Source organism: Maylandia zebra, linkage group LG15 (assembly GCF_041146795.1).
Source record: "Maylandia zebra isolate NMK-2024a linkage group LG15, Mzebra_GT3a, whole genome shotgun sequence".
NCBI classification, from domain to species: Eukaryota; Metazoa; Chordata; class Actinopteri; order Cichliformes; family Cichlidae; genus Maylandia; species Maylandia zebra.
Window position 1 is genome coordinate 33394855 of NC_135181.1, and position 16701 is coordinate 33411555.

Genomic DNA, 16701 nt, shown 5'->3' on the forward strand with positions numbered 1-16701 from the left:
TGTTTTCTTACTTTCAGGTCGAGGAGACCAACTGTCTACTTCAGTGTCTTCAAGAGGAGCTAAAGGAGCAGAAACAAAAGCTGTGTGATCGTGTGCAACTCTATGAGCAAAAGGAAGTGGACTTTACACATCAGGTGACTTACATTGAATAACATTCATCATTAATGAATGAAGTTTTTAAATTTGCTCTTTTGTCTACAACAATAATTTGGGTACCTTCCCTTTTAACAGTTAACGAACCTCTCTGAGGAGCTTGACAGCGCCCGAGCAGAGAGAGATGCCCTGTTGCTTCAGAAGGAACAGACAGAGAGCAGACCGAGCAGTGGCAAAGATGCAGGCAGTACCCTCCAGTTACAAGAGCTCACAGACCAGGCAGGACTAATTTTCTATACTTGCTTTATTCTAACATGTGTACAGTCAGCAGTTTTACTGTGTGCATCCCTTTGTTACATTCAGCCACCATTTTCATGTCTTTCACTGTTTAAAGTCACAGTTTGGACTGACCTTTGTGTTTCTGCACAGATTCAGAGACTGACTGAGGAGCTGGAGAGTGTGAGAGCAGAGAGAGACAGTCTGCTGTCTGAGAAGGAGCTCAGCACTCAGACCTCCACCGAGGAGATGGAGAAGCTGCTGTGCAGAGTGACGTCTGTCAGCGAGGAGAGAGACGAGCTGCAGGAGATCCTGGAGGGTCTGAGGCAGGAGAAGCAGCAGCTCCGGGCAGAGCTGGAGGACAGGGTGGAGATGGTAAAAGCTTAACCAAAATCAGAATTTCAGTATTTATTTTTTTAGCCCGGTTGGGTTTTCTGATGAGTGCACACAGTATGATATTTGCCCTGTATGCCATCACCATCATGATCCTAATTGTTGGATTTTAAATCAATTTTAAATTTAAAGATTGTTTTTACTCAGGACCTTCTTGCTGTGCGGCAACAGTGCTAGCCACCGTGCACAGCAAGAAGGTCCTGAGTTCAATTCCACCATCAGGCCGGGGTCTTTCTGTGTGGAGTTTGCATGTTCTCCCCGTGTTTGCGTGGGTTCTCTCCGGGTACTCCGGCTTCCTCCCACCGTCCAAAGACATGCAGCTTGTGGGGATAGGTTAATTGATTAATCCAAATTGTCACTAGGTGTGAATGTGAGTGTGAATGGTTGTCTGTCCCTGTGTGTTAGCCCTGCGACAGACTGGCGACCTGTCCAGGGTGTACCCCGCCTTTCGCCCTATGACAGCTGGGATAGGCTCCAGCGCCCCCCGCGACCCTGAAAAGGATAAGCGGAAGCGAATGGATGGATGGAAGATTGTTTTTACTGGCCTGGGTCTGCTGGAGGTTACTTCATGTTAAAATAGAAGAAACCTCCAGCAGAGCTGTCACCAAAGCGCTCACTCATAGGGGGTCATGTGATTGTTGGGGTTCTCTGTTTTCTTTGTATTATTGTAGAGTATTTACCTTACACTATAAAACAGAAAAGCGCTATATAAAAACAATTTGCTTTTATGTCAAATCAACGTGCACTACTTTTGTGTTTGCATTTGACTTACAGCATCTCACTGGATATATTGTTTGTTTCAGTAGATTCATACTTGGTATGTCATCAGCAAATGTTAAATGGACTGGTCCTTATGTAGCGCTGTTCTACTCTGAGCACTCGAAGCGTTTCATACAACTTGCCTCATTCATACAAGCACTTTTTTCTTTCTATGCTTAAGTGCTGTCTATCTAATATCCACATGTATTCATATAGCAACTTCTTGTTGGTGTCTTGCCCAAGAATATCTGGCATGGAGAGAAATGCCAAGCTGCAAGCGTCAATGCTCACAACGAGATTGCTCCTGGCATCACTAGAATACCCCTCTACCACGATGTGGTGGTGGTCATTCACTATTTGCAGCAGTATTGAAATCAACTGTGTTGCCTTTGCCTCCTTTAGCTGACACACAAGTTCACACAGACACAGAGCTCCTCCCCTCACTAACTAATGAAGTAGTTGACGTTTGTCAACACTTCAGGAGGAATTTTAGAGATCAGTAAAACTAAGCTAGTAACCTATTAAGCAGTTGTCAGTCAGTTATATATGAGCCTGTACATTGTTACGTTGCTCCGCCTATCAAAAAGTCTGCACCTGCACAAGTATATCACCTATCAACGGTTATCGGACTGACGATTGTCAATTGGAAAATTTTTACATATCGCCCAACCTTAATTTAGTGAGTTCTCTGATATCTTTATCGAGTTTGAATTTCTAACATCGTGACGGGATATCAGATTTAAAGAGATCCATCCTAAACCAGAGCAGTAGAGCCAACTGCATCACTGGTCTGTGATGCCCTTAGATGTCCGGGGCTGCACGCGCGCCACACTGAGTGGATCAGCATGTGTCTACCCTTCGCCGAGAGGCGTGGGTAACCCGTTGAACCCCACTCGTGATACGGATTGAGGATTGCAATTATTTCCCATGAACGAGGAATTCCCAGTAAGCGCAGGTCATAAGCTCGCGTTGATAAGTCCCTGCTCTTTGCACACACCGCAGGGTGGCTGTAGCTCAGGATGTAGAGCAGGTCACCTACTGTCGGTGGTTCGATCCCTGGCTCCTCCAGTCTGCATGTCAAGTATCCTTGGGCAAGATACTAACCCCAACTTGCTCTCCGATGCATCCATCGGAGTATGAATGTCATTAGAAAAGCACTAAGTGTAGATAAAGTGCTTGTGAGAATGGGTGTGATTGGGTGAATGAGGCATATTGTCTTGAGCGCTTTGAGTACTCCGTGAGAGTAGAGAAGCGCTATATAAGAATCAGTCCATTCAACAATTCAAACCAGTGTTTTAATCTCTGCAATATCGTGATCAATAAGGCATATTAACTATTATATAAAAAAAACTTAACAGAAGAAATTTTAATGTGGTTTTTCTTAAAACATCAGTTATTCGTGGCAAAAATTCTAGGAATCTTGTACAAAGAAAGAAATTATACCATAGCTACGGCATAACCACAAACCCATTAATAAAACCCTTTATTTGTAACCTGCACCTCCCTACAAGTGTCACACACGGCCTGTTCCGTGCGTTGAGTCCTCGCGTGCATTTCTAGCCAATGTTTTACAGAAGTTTTTGAATTCATCAGTGAGAGAAAAATACTTCTCTCTGTGTATGGAATAACCGTAGCATTGCTGAAACTATCAGAGTCGACTTGTATAGTCATGGTGGGTAAAACTTTTCAGATGACTGAGAACCAGGAGGAGCTGAGGGTTTCTCAGGAGAACATCAGAATCCTACAAGATGAGATCAACCTGCTGAAGAGTGAAAAGGCAGACCTGGAGAGCAGGCCGAACAGTGGCAAAGATGCAGGCAGTACCCTCCAGTTACAAGAGCTCACAGACCAGGCAGGACTAAGTTTCTATACTTGCTTTATTCTAACATGTGTACAGTCAGCAGTTTTGCTGTGTGCATCCCTTTGTTACATTCAGCCACCATTTTCATGTCTTTCACTGTTTAAAGTCACAGTTTGGACTGACCTTTGTGTTTCTGCACAGATTCAGAGACTGACTGAGGAGCTGGAGAGTGTGAGAGTAGAGAGAGACAGTCTGCTGTCTGAGAAGGAGCTCAGCACTCAGACCTCCACCGAGGAGATGGAGCAGCTGCTGTGCAGAGTGACGTCTGTCAGCGAGGAGAGAGACGAGCTGCAGGAGATCCTGGAGGGTCTGACGCAGGAGAAGCAGCAGCTCCGAGCAGAGCTGGAGGACAGGGTGGAGACGCTGCAGTCTGAGGTCTGATTGACAGCTCCAGCTTTTCTTCTCTCCTTCTCTTCCTTACCACCAAACAAGTGGCAGCAGATGGTCGCCCCTTGCTCAGCCTGCTTCTGCTGGAGGTTTCTTCCTGTTAAAAGGGAGTTTTTCCTTCTGTCCTTTGCCAATTGCATGTTGATAGCGGCTGTCTTTATGGTACAATATGAAGCCTCTTTTCTACACAGTGATGTGTGTTATATAGACCTATATTACTGTCCACATCAACTGTGATGAAGAAGTAAATTCAACACATGCACAGTGATGAGGAAAATGTGCTCCTTCATAGAAAAACAACATCTTTGGTGTTTTTTAGCTTCATCAGATTTTCAGACTCCGTACTGTTAGTTTCACTGATCCATCTACATAATAAGTGTAGTGATTCTCCCAGGACTGATACAGGTGTAGCAGTCCAATAGTAGCTTTCTACTGTACTTCATGTATTTGATTATTACTGTAAGACTCGCTGGTATTCACCTTGTCCACTGGATTGATGTCTTTCTGTCCTTCCAACCATCCATGTGACCGTAAGGAATAATACTGGTGACGAACGTGTCCCTGTCTTATTCCACGCTGCTAACAGCAATACAATACTTTCTGACCTCAGGAGGTTCTCAGTCGGTCTTCTAGCGTCCGTAGATCCTAGTTTTCACTGGGAGGTGTTGTACTGCAACGTTCGCTGCGTTTCTGTCTCATGGACTTTTTGTAGTCTTTTTGGATTTTCTCATGTTAATGACATTTAGTTTTAGGGTGTCCTCAGTGCAAGAGAGCTGTTTGTGTAGAAAGACAGGGTCATTGATCTGCCTGTGTTCTTTAAATCAGCAGGTTCATGTCTTATCTTGCTTCTTTAAATATCAATGACATTTCATTTAAGTGAAAAAGCCAATCGTGTCTTTTACAGATAAGGACTCTGACCGATGCATTGAAAATGGCTGAAGCAGAAGGAGCACGGCTGCTGTCTGAGAAGGAGCTCAGCACTCAGACCTCCACAGAGGAGATGGAGAAGCTGCTGTGCAGAGTGACGTCTGTCAGCGAGGAGAGAGACGAGCTGCAGGAGATCCTGGAGGGTCTGAGGCAGGAGAAGCAGCAGCTCCGGGCAGAGCTGGAGGACAGGGTGGAGACACTGCAGTCTGAGGTCTGTGATTGACATCTCCAGCTTTTCTTCTCTTCTTTTCCCCTCACCCCTTGGTCGCCCCTCCCTCAGCCTGCTTCTGCTTTCTTCCTGTTAAATGGAATTTTAACAAAATTTATTTATTTATTTTTGTTAAGGTCTGGTTACAAATACAAAGCAAAAAAACTATATGTGTAAAACTCTGCACTCAACTTCCTTGGCTGTGTGTGAGTTTCAACTTACGAGTACAAATTTTGACCCAATTTTTCCTCCTTTCAGCTGATTGGGCAATGTCATGTAAATCACAAACTTAACAATCCAATCAGAGAACAGATGAGTTTGGCTGTTAGTGGGGTGCTTTACTGCTTTACCTCAGGTCCTGGTAGGGTAAATGCCCTTTCACGTGCCAGCGTTTTCCTTCATCACCATGAATGAAAACATTCTGTGTATGTCAGAGTTCAGTTAATTTTTATGTCACAGGTTTACGTGCTTACACAGGGACCTCCAGAGCCTTTTCAACAGCTCTGTGGACTTCAGAGGGAAAGCTGTATTGTGGAAATGACACACTCTTCACTGGTCGGGATAGTTACAAAGCTTTCTTCGTTGTGAATGTGCAATACATGTTTTTATTGAACATTTAAAGATAATACAACACAAACTCTTGTAGAGGATATAAAGTCGGAGAGATCCATGCTTTGAAACGACAAGGAGCAGGCGCATCTAGTACACTTAGAACTGGTGCAAAAAACGACAGAGTGCAGCGGTCAGTGCAACAAATTTTGGATCCTTAGCTGCCACGTCTGTTGTCAAAGGGCCTTTATGCTGCGCAGTGTGACTCGCAGCAATGGTCCCTGGTCAGCCCTGACTTTGTGTTAAAGTAGTACTAAAGTAATAATAGTATTTCTAACCACTGGTACACCACAACTTTATCCGTTCAACAGCTACTGAAGTTGTAGGGGGAGGTCTGGCTCCTCTGCTTAGACTGCTGTCTCTAACCTCACCTTAATGAGCATGAAAAAAACAATTTTCCGTTTTATGAGGCCTTCTGCTGACATGTTTATCTGTTCGGATATGAACTGTGTCGTACTTGAACTTTGTGACTTTTATGTGTGAAAAGCGATACACGAATAAGTTGTTACGTGATGTTTGCTTGTTTTCCAGGTTGCTGAGATGCAGGTTGTTCTACCGTCTGTTCAGGATGAGCTTCAAACACAAAAAGAAAAGAATTCAGATCTCGTGAAAGCTCATGAGCAGAAAGAGTCTGATTTAGGGGAGAAGGTAAGTGATATGTTATTTCAGGCTTGTTGCTCAGTGTGTGGACTCTAAATGAGTCCTCGAGTCAGAGTTGTGACAGCTGGAAATGTGACAGATGCTGAGGCTATCACAGGAGCTGCAGTGTGTGCGAGATGAGAAAGAGGCTCTCCTGATGACGACCTTTCAGAGGGAATCGGAGGATGTGGAGAAGCTGAGCGCTACCTTGGCTTCTCTCACTGCTGAGAGAGACCAGCTCAGGACGGACCTGCAGGAAAATGTGGAAATGGTAAGTTGCTGTTTCTACTCTTCCTTCGTGCTACTGTTCTTCTATCAGGTTTGTGTCAAAGCAAACTTTTTTTTTCTCTCTTTACAGATGATTGTGAATCAGGAGGAACTGAGGACGGCCCTGGGGCAAAACTGCGAGCAAAAGAAGCAGATCAAAGAGCTAGAAGAACAAATATTGAAGCTGGATGGGCTTCCCAGTGAGCACAATGATAAGCTGGTGGAACTGCAAACACATGTAAGACTTTCGGGGTGCTTTTCTCTGTGTAGCATACATGGTCAGGAAGACGTGCCGATCTAATGTCATCTCTAACCACACCCAATTATAAAAGTCAATTTTTCAGTGACTGCTGCCTCTTTTAAGTAATAAAGTATTAAGCGCATGGGAAGAGACACATTGCAGCACTACAGAATGCACAGATGAAACTCTTTTGTGTGCTTCAAAATGCAAGTGGAGCTTGTTGGGGTTGTTTAGATTTATGTTTTCACTGACAGGTAAAGGCTTTGACTGAGGAGCTGGAGAGTGTGAGAGCAGAGAGAGACAGTCTGCTGTCTGAGAAGGAGCTCAGCACTCAGACCTCCACCGAGGAGATGGAGCAGCTGCTGTGCAGAGTGACGTCTGTCAGCGAGGAGAGAGACGAGCTGCAGGAGATCCTGAAGGGTCTGACGCAGGAGAAGCAGCAGCTCCGGGCAGAGCTGGAGGACAGGGTGGAGACGCTGCAGTCTGAGGTCTGATTGACAGCTCCAGCTTTTCTTCTCTCCTTCTCTTCCTTACCACCAAACAAGTGGCAGCAGATGGTCGCCCCTTGCTCAGCCTGCTTCTGCTGGAGGTTTCTTCCTGTTAAAAGGGAGTTTTTCCTTCTGTCCTTTGCCAATTGCATGTTGATAGCAGCTGTCTTTATGGTACAATATGAAGCCTCTTTTCTACACAGTGATGTGTGTTATATAGACCTATATTACTGTCCACATCAACTGTGATGAAGAAGTAAATTCAACACATGCACAGTGATGAGGAAAATGTGCTCCTTCATAGAAAAACAACATCTTTGGTGTTTTTTAGCTTCATCAGATTTTCAGACTCCGTACTGTTAGTTTCACTGATCCATCTACATAATAAGTGTAGTGATTCTCCCAGGACTGATACAGGTGTAGCAGTCCAATAGTAGCTTTCTACTGTACTTCATGTATTTGATTATTACTGTAAGACTCGCTGGTATTCACCTTGTCCACTGGATTGATGTCTTTCTGTCCTTCCAACCATCCATGTGACCGTAAGGAATAATACTGGTGACGAACGTGTCCCTGTCTTATTCCACGCTGCTAACAGCAATACAATACTTTCTGACCTCAGGAGGTTCTCAGTCGGTCTTCTAGCGTCCGTAGATCCTAGTTTTCACTGGGAGGTGTTGTACTGCAACGTTAGCTGCGTTTCTGTCTCATGGACTTGTTGTGTTTGTGCAGAAAGACAGGGTCATTGATCTGCCTGTGTTCTTTAAATCAGCAGGTTCATGTCTTATCTTGCTTCTGTAAACATCTATGAAATTTCATTTAAGTGAAAAAGCCAATCGTGTCTTTTACAGATAAGGACTCTGACCGATGCATTGAAAATGGCTGAAGCAGAAGGAGCACGGCTGCTGTCTGAGAAGGAGCTCAGCACTCAGACCTCCACCGAGGAGATGGAGAAGCTGCTGTGCAGAGTGACGTCTGTCAGCGAGGAGAGAGACGAGCTGCAGAAGATCCTGAAGGGTCTGACGCAGGAGAAGCAGCAGCTCCGGGCAGAGCTGGAGGACAGGATGCAGATGGTAAATTAGTGCTATTCTAAAGTGACCGAGAACAGGAAGAGCAGCCTGGAAACTTGATCACATTTTCTCATTCATCTGCAGATCTCAGCCATCCAGGACAAGCTGAGTCAGCTGAACATGCAGCAGCAGCCTGAGAGAGGAGAGCAAGAAGCCAAGCTGCAACAAGACGTAGGTCCCAGTCATTTTCTGCTTGTTTCGACTGTGGATGCTTACATTAGTATGAAAGCTGTGGGGAAGCTAGCCCGACCACCTACCACTGACACACATTTAATGTTACAAATGCACGTCGGCATTCCCTGCATAAGTGTATCCTAACCTCTGCAGCCTTGCCTACACCGAAGAAGTGCATGTCGATTTACTGAGTGCTCTCGGTTTTTGATCCTCCAGCTGGTGGTTTTTGACAATTTTTCTAAACATGGATGAGCCCCACTTTCAAAGCCTTTTCCATTGGTCTAAATGGGTTCCATCCCAGTTAGCACTGTTGTTAGCTGTGTTGCATGCTCACACCTCGACCTGCTCTGTTTTTGTCAGATACTGCAGCTTAAAGAGCAAGTTCAAATGCACACAGAAAGACGCGCTCAGGCTGAAAGTGAAGCAGATGCAGTGCAGCAGGTGAGTCTTTGCTCTCATTTGTTTCCTCTTTTTAGAACCATAATTTTGGATTATGATAATGCAGTCCACAGCTCCTCTAATCTGCATGCTGAATTATCCTTGGGCAAGACACTGAACATAGTGTGCGGATTACTGAGACGTGTGATGTAAGCACCAGTCCATTTATGATTAAAAGCTGAGGACTGAGTTGGAGAGTGCTGATACTTCCTGTCTTGTATGGCAGGGACACAAACATGGTGCTCTGTTCAGTATTGCTGTAAAACAGTGGTTCCCAAATTGTGAACTGAGGCCCCTAGTGGGCTGCAGTAATAATGCCCCTTTTCCATTATTCCCGACTTGGATTGACTGGTGTGAACGTGTGTGAATGCATTCATCAGAGCTCAGGTAAAGTAGAAAGGCACTATATTTAGGTGGACTGGAGGGAATCTCATATTTTAGCTAGCTTGTCAGAAGTGACATTCTTTAATAGAGAGTTTCTACGCAGATGAAAAGCTGGAATGTCAATTACACGCAAGAATAAATCGCTGGCATAAAGTTGAGGATGGCTAAATGCTGACTGTGATTTTATTTTCATTTCCAGTTGCTCAGCGACGCGAACGCAACCATCTCTGCTCTCAGAGAGCAGCTCAGCAGGTCAGAGCCGAGCACCAGCGGGGCTAAGGAGCTGCTGTCGTCACAACTGCAAGACACACAGCTTGAGGTAACGGCTTCACTGACTGCTCTGCAGCTCAAATGTCTTTCTAGCATGCAGTGTGATCATAACTCTGATGCTACCTGGTTCTTGTCATTATAGGAGTCCTTCAAAAGGTTCCAGCAATTCATAAACACTTGTTGTAGTTATGACAATATAACTCAGGACAAGGGCCTGAGGGAGCGGCGTTCCCTGAAGCATCCTCTTCCCAAGGCCACCAAGGATGCCTATGATGCGGTCTTTCAGCTGGGACAGTCAACTGATGAAAATCTCAGAAAAATTCAAGTAACTGGCTGTAGTTTGACTGTACTACAAAATTTCCTAAATATGCTGGTCTTTGAATGAAGTCATCTCTGGTCCTTTTCCCACAGGAGCTGCTGCGTGTGAAGGCACTTGGCTACAGGAACATTTTTGAGGAGCTGGTGAAAAACGACTTGGCCGTCTTCGAGGAGAGACGGCTGCAGGATGTGCTTCTATGCAGAGCGCAGGCGCCCAGCCACTCTGTTCAAGTCGAGGGCTTTGACGCACTGTGGCAGCAGAGACTGCCTGAGCTGCTGGACAGGAGGCAACTTTACATGGAGGTGAGCCTTCTGCCCTGCCCCCTGAAACACTTGGACGCTCTCTCTGTCCCATTCAAAGAAACCAGCTTCTGAGAAGTTGAGAAGAAGACTGTACTTTTCTGGTGTCTACTTTATCATTATTAGTCACGTGGTGTATAACAAGCTGTATTGTCAGTCTTGCAACAAAGGTTGTTACTTGTTGAAGCTGGAGATAGATTTGATTTTACTCCCTCCTGTTCATGTGCATCCACTTCTCCATCACTGGTACTTTATGGTGACTTTGCTGATTTTTGTAGAAAATGAGCAGCATTTTGGACAAGCTCTGGGACCACATGACCTCCTACCTCCTTGAGCTGAAGGATGAGATTCAAGAACGATTCAAGTTCAATAAGCAGCTGCAGGTCCTGATCACCAACCAGCCAATTAGCTTCAGTGGGCTGGACAGCATCCTGGAGCTGGAGTCTGACCGCAGAACGGCGGGGATACAAAGCAAGAAATGTCTTCTGCAGGTCAGTTGACGTGTTTGACAAAGATTTCTCTGAATGGATAATTCCAGCTCTCAGAATGAATCAAATGATTGGCTCTTAATCTAGATGCACATCACAGACTGCTTGGGGGGATTGGTTAGTTTGGATTAGAAGAAATCTTTTAAATGATATTTACCGCATTGCTCTTTTTTTCCACCTACCTCCCATAGAGTATCACTGATGAGCAGAAGGGTCCGTTTGAAGAGCTAAAACAGCTGGAGGCTGAGGCAGAGTCTCACCTTAGGGAGGTGAAAAGCAAAAGTTCCACTTTGCTGCAGGCGCTGGAGGAGGGAGCGCTTCTGACAGTCGCAGCTCTGCTGAAGGAAACCCAGCAGCTAGCTTCTCAGCTGAAACACGCAGAGGAAAAAGTGAAAGTGTGTTTGCCACACGGTTTCTTATTTCTTTCCTTCTCTTGTTCAAAGCAGTTGAAACATCAGTTAGTACTGGGTGATGTGTTCCTTCATTACCATGAAAACACACAGTCTCTCTCACACACACACACACGCTTACAGACACCAGCTTGCTACTAGAAATCGGAGCATCCAATGGTGGATTCATTCACCACCCAAACTAGTCCCCGACCAATGCACTGTTTGTTTTGGTGAAGTTGAGAGCCACAGATAATAATGAAGAATGTGTTTCACTTTCAGGCTCTGCATATTCAAACTGAGCAGCTGGAGGAGGCACGCATCAAAGCTGATGCCAAAGTTTCCAACCACAAAGAGGCAACACAACTCCTGCAGACTGAGCTGCAGGACAACCGTGCACTAGTTGAAGAGAAAGAGAACGCTATACAAGCTCTGAAGAGCAAAATTCGAGAATCTGAGGTTTGTTGGTTTCATATAACAGCGCAGCTGCACTTCAGTTTGGTTATCTGACGAATGAGTAGCTGGTACGATGATCTTTGTCCTCCTTGGTTCAGAAAAAATCATCACCCAGTGTGGCTGAGCTGGAGAAGCTTCAGACCAAGCTGTTGCAGTTGGAGATGAAGCTCAGCTCAGCATCCGACGAACACAAACGAGAGTAAAGAGCTATTGAATTCGTTCTTGCACTTTTGTTTGTTAGTTTTTCTCCACTGTGGTTTTCAGGGTCAGTGGTGTCAAGACCTGTGGCCTGCTGCAGGACTGCTGACTCTAATGACTGGCATTCTGTCTTCCAGGATCCAGGCGATGAACACACTGTTGGAGGAAAAAGAAGAGTTACTGAGGAAGCTTAAAGAGACTTTGAGAAAATCCCAACAGGAGGGAGAAGAGTCGTGTAAGTGTCAGCGCTGTGCATGTATATCTGCTAACAAACAAAGAAATCTGACCGATGAATAACTAATTCAGGTGTAACCATTGAAAGAGGAGCATGTTTAAATGATGCATTCATGTTGGAATCAGTCTTGCAGGGTAAAGACCTTCATGCCAGACTGACCAACCCCAGGAGTTCTGTGGTCAGCAGCAGTATTCTGATGGAGAAATCCAAGCTGGAGAAGGAAGTCAGCCAGCTTCACATGAAAATCACAGAACTGGAAAGGTAACGGCATCAGCACTGTCTTTGCAACCGATACAATCGCTACGTGTGTTTAAAGTAGAAAACACTTTGAGTGATGTTTACTGCTGTGGAATCATTAACATTCTACACACAGCTTGTGTTACTGTGGCTCTTCTTCCAGCTATCATGGACATGATGACTGAAATGCCCGTCTTAGCAACTGTTATTGGTTCGAGTTGACTGTAACAGTGTTTGGTCGGCTACAACATCAAACATTTTAGCCCCCTCTTTGACTCAGAAACCCACTGAGTGATTAACAGCAATTCCTCTTGCTGTGTTTTCTTAATTTCTCTTCTCTACTATCAGCAGATTGTACTACCATCTGCATACGTTGCAGTGCCTTCTTTAGCACACGCAGCAGGTCATTTGTAAATCTGACATACAGTAACACTCACTCTGAGGAATCCTACATTATAATGATTGGAAATTTGATGGTGAACTGTAAAAATACAAATGCACTGCTGCCTGTTTGATAAATAACCACCCATTTGATTAGTCATGCTTTAGTGCCATATGCAGACAAAATGTCTGCATATGGAAGCAGCATTAAAACTTAATATAATAGCATCAGTATAGCATTATTAACCTTCAATCATCTTTAATTAGCTTAAAGCTGACTGACCCATTTTAAATGCATGTTGAAATTCAGAGTTTTTATTATTTTACCGTGAAATGATATCAAATCTGTTTGAGTGTAAATCTCCATTTGTTCCAATAAGACACTTTTCTTTTTTCTTTTTTTTGTGGTAAAGGAGTAACATTTGTAGAACAACTCCCTCAAACAGGGAAACATTGAACTGGTATAAGATCTTGAATCTAAAATGCTACTTTCCATATTTACTTCTGTACTGTCTATGCATATGTCCCTGTATTGCTCCATCAATATCATCTATACCTGCACTGTGCTGTACTCGCCCATCCAAATCACTGAATTCAGGTGTTCAGTCATTTCCATGGCCACAGGTGTATAGAATCAAGCATCCAAGCATGCAGACAGCTTCTACAAACATTTGTGAAACAACGGGTCGCTGGTATTAACACAAAAATGGGGAACGACATCAACTCTGCCATAAAGTGGTAGACCAAACTTCATGTGACCTTCAGATCAGCTTGAAAGAACAGTGCATAGAGAGCTTGAGAGCAGCTGCATCCAAGCCTTAGATAAACAAGCACAATCCAAAAACATTGTTTGCAGTAGTGTAAAGCAGCGGTCTCCAACCTTTTTTGCGCCACGGACCGGTTTATGCCCGACAATATTTTCATGGACCGGCCTTTAATGTGTCGCGGATAAATACAACAAAATAAAACTAGTACCAGTACTGAAAAAAAGAGAATTTATTCATAACACACGTGAAAAGACCAAGGAAAACAGAGTAAATGATAACAAAATAACGCTGAAAACCGATTAAAAACCCTGAAAACTATACATTTCACACCTGAGCCTGAACTCTCGCAGCCCGGTACCAAAGACTCACGGACTGGTACCGGTCCGAGGCCCGGGGGTTGGGGACCGCTGGTGTAAAGCACGTCGCCACCTTTTGCATTATATTTATTTATACAACAAGGATGATTCATATTAACATAACTGCTGCATTAAAAGCTAATTTGAAGATATCACATATCACATCCTTCTTTGTGGCGCATCGGCCGATCGTGCACCTCTTGATTTTTGTAACTTGGTGCGTTGTACGTGGCCGTCGCGTGGGCTGAAGACGTGTATGATCGTGTCCACCCTTTAGGAGAATATTGCAGCTGCTTCTTGCATCTTTAATGGCAGGCAAGAACTGAAAAGGCTCGCCTGACCTCATATCAAACCTTATGGATTAAAAATGGGATGACACTCAAGTTCATATGCATTTTTTTTGCTGATTAAGCATTTCCTTAAGCGTGAACAATGTTACAAACTGTGTCTCAATCTCTCACGTTTCTGGGATTTTTGTTGTTGTTTTTTTGTGTTATTTTAAGTTTTCTCTTCTGTTTCTTTCTAATTGGTTTTGCCGTACAGTTATCCTCTGAAACTGGTTTAGCAACATTAATAGTCATCAAATTATTTCCAGTTGATAGACAGTGCTATTGTCTCCCAAGACAACAATACAAGTTGTTGTGTCACTAGGATTAAGATCTGATCAGATATTTAGACAAACTGTCATTCAGATGAAGCCCGTTGCTGTCCTGATGGTGGTTTGGTTTGAACGCTCACTGCACAAACACAGATCACATTCCATAGTTATCACTTTGTGACATAAAAATTGAAGTCGAGCTCTAATCACAGACTTCCTTTCTCATCAGTGTGGTTGCCAGTCAGCAGGCTGAGATTACCAAGTGGAAGAACAGAGCCATCAAACTAAAGGTGAGGAACAAAGTGGAAGAGGACAAGCTTCAGTCACCTAGCACTCCCACCAAGAGGGGCTTTCCCATGACCTCTGACTCCTCTAACCTGCTGAGCTCACCTAAAAAGTTTTTGATACCTGCCAAGAAGCTCCTGGACACTCCCAGGAAGGGTTTGGAGTCACCCAGAAAGCTGCTGGATTCGCCAAAGGCCTCTCTCCTCGAATCCCCCAAAAGCAGATTCTTTGATGTGGGCGGAAGCTCTGAGACACTGTCCCGAAACTGTCCCAAGCAGTTCTTCGACAACTCGAGCCTTGGAACCATTCCAGGTAAACTGCAGCGTAGGCTACTTTGTCACATTCTTTCAAAAGCTTCAGAATATCATAAAGATGTTGGCCGTTTGTTTTGTCAGAGGTTTCCCGTGTTCCTGAAACAGCAGCTCCAGAACAGGGTAACAACGTACAACATGTGGGGATGTAGGGTTCAGTCACTTGGGGTATACTAACAGAAGCACGGGTTAATGGCACTTCACCGGTCTTCTCAGAATCACAGTAACATGTTCTTCTGCCATGGCCACCTTGTTCAGTGGGGTCTGGTCCCTTTCATTTGAGAATAAATCCAAAATAATAGCAGGAGGAATAACGCTACTCCTGTTATTTTAGTGTTTTAAAACATAGAACTCTATATTTTAAAGTGTTCCATAGTAGAGATGCAGTTTTTGTATTTGTAACAAGCAAAAATCAGCCTTGTCAGAGACGCATGCATTAGGAGACCCAGCTCCCTGTGACCAGTATAGTAACTCTTACAGCTGCACTTTAGTGGGTTTTGTGGTGACTCAGTGGCTTGAATGAGGAAACCATTAACAGAATTTCAAACCTCGACTTCAGGCAGGTGCTTTATTTATGAACATGAGTTGGGTACACTCTTCTTTTTTTGGCATGGAAAAAAATGATTGAAAACCATCATTAACAACATTGCAGCGTTTTAGAGTAGGTTTCAGGGTTGGTCTGCAGTTTTCTTGCAGACAAACAAAAGCTAAAAAGTCATCCACACAGAGATGCACCATGTATCTTCACCTGCTAATCGCATGTTTGAAGTCTTTTAAGAGCAGCAAGTTAGCTGTTGTTCACTAACAGCTTGCTGTACATTACAGCTATCTGTAAATCAGTGGAGGAGTGTGACATCACTGGGTAGGACTGTATGATGTCACTAGCCTCTGCACAAAAACAGATCTTTAGAATAAATATAATAATATTTCTAAAATTCCCATTAATGCTTCAGTATTTGTTTTTCATTTAGTGGTGTTTGTCTTGTGTATTTACAGATGTTACTGTGGACACGGACAAAAACGAGTGGTGGCCAAAGTCTCCAAAACAGGAAGAAATGTGTAAAACACAATAACGTGTTTGTAAAGAGCAGTATTTTTACCTTTGTTTGTAATGTTTATGTACTTTTATTTCCCACTTTCATTTTTCCCTTTTCATCCTGTTCTAAGAAATTTAATAAATGTGTTTAATAAGGTGCTTAAATGGTGTCTATGTTACATTTCAGTCAACTGACCTTGTTCCAACAAATCTACACTGTGAACGATGTATCTTAGCTTAGCTCTAGTAATGTTTTAGATTTATCAGCTTCTTTAGGTGCTGTGGTTTTAAACAAAAGAACCTGAACATTGATCAGAATATGAGTCAGCAATGGCAAGTTTGATTTGCTCCACTAAACCCAAACAATTGCAGAACCAGATTTAGAGTGGTCCTAAATGTGTCTTTGTGCGCTGGACCCTAACAGAACATGTCTTTCATCTGTGGTTTGCCATTCAGAAAAACCCCCTTTTAACAGGAAGAAACCTGGAGCAGAACCACTGCTCAGGGAGGGGTATCCATCTGCGTCAATTAAAATGCAGAGTTGTATATCAAAGGTTTCAGATTTGCACAGCAAACGTTTTTTTGTTTGTTTTTTTTTTCACTTCACTTTTGATGGCCTGTCACTTACAATTGGCATATTACACTGTTTACTCTAATATTTCCAGAGTCATTTTCAAATTCAAAAGCATTCTAATGCCCTACTGGGTATAAATGTACGCTGTGACCACAGACCCCTCTGAAACCTGTGCAGCCCACAACTACTGTAAGTGCCCTTTTTAGTATTGCTCTTAGCAAACGGGGAACGTTCCCCAAAGGTTCTCTGACAGTCACACTTTTGTTCTAGGAACATTGGCTGAAGTGT

At 43.8% G+C, this 16701-nt stretch overlaps 1 protein-coding gene across 2 annotated transcripts in view; it reads left to right on the forward strand.

Moving 5' to 3' along the window:
- cenpe (centromere protein E) overlaps nt 1–16004 on the forward strand; it is a 28291-nt gene extending 12287 nt beyond the window's left edge. Inside the window, exons 32-56 of one of the 2 annotated variants that reach the window (XM_024800384.2) lie at nt 18–134; nt 232–372; nt 523–744; nt 3212–3373; nt 3524–3757; nt 4674–4907; nt 6045–6161; nt 6253–6423; nt 6511–6657; nt 6915–7148; nt 8000–8221; nt 8303–8389; nt 8753–8833; nt 9414–9533; nt 9627–9809; nt 9896–10105; nt 10381–10593; nt 10782–10985; nt 11262–11438; nt 11534–11634; nt 11771–11868; nt 11994–12129; nt 14437–14804; nt 14888–14926; nt 15800–16004. In XM_024800384.2, the coding sequence (XP_024656152.2) occupies nt 18–134; nt 232–372; nt 523–744; nt 3212–3373; nt 3524–3757; nt 4674–4907; nt 6045–6161; nt 6253–6423; nt 6511–6657; nt 6915–7148; nt 8000–8221; nt 8303–8389; nt 8753–8833; nt 9414–9533; nt 9627–9809; nt 9896–10105; nt 10381–10593; nt 10782–10985; nt 11262–11438; nt 11534–11634; nt 11771–11868; nt 11994–12129; nt 14437–14804; nt 14888–14926; nt 15800–15876 (4095 nt within the window). In that variant the 3' untranslated portion in view covers nt 15877–16004. The remainder of the gene's footprint in view (nt 1–17; nt 135–231; nt 373–522; nt 745–3211; nt 3374–3523; nt 3758–4673; nt 4908–6044; nt 6162–6252; nt 6424–6510; nt 6658–6914; nt 7149–7999; nt 8222–8302; nt 8390–8752; nt 8834–9413; nt 9534–9626; nt 9810–9895; nt 10106–10380; nt 10594–10781; nt 10986–11261; nt 11439–11533; nt 11635–11770; nt 11869–11993; nt 12130–14436; nt 14805–14887; nt 14927–15799) is intronic. The other variant, XM_024800385.2, reaches the window with a different exon arrangement.
- The last annotated feature ends 697 nt before the right edge of the window (nt 16005–16701 follow it).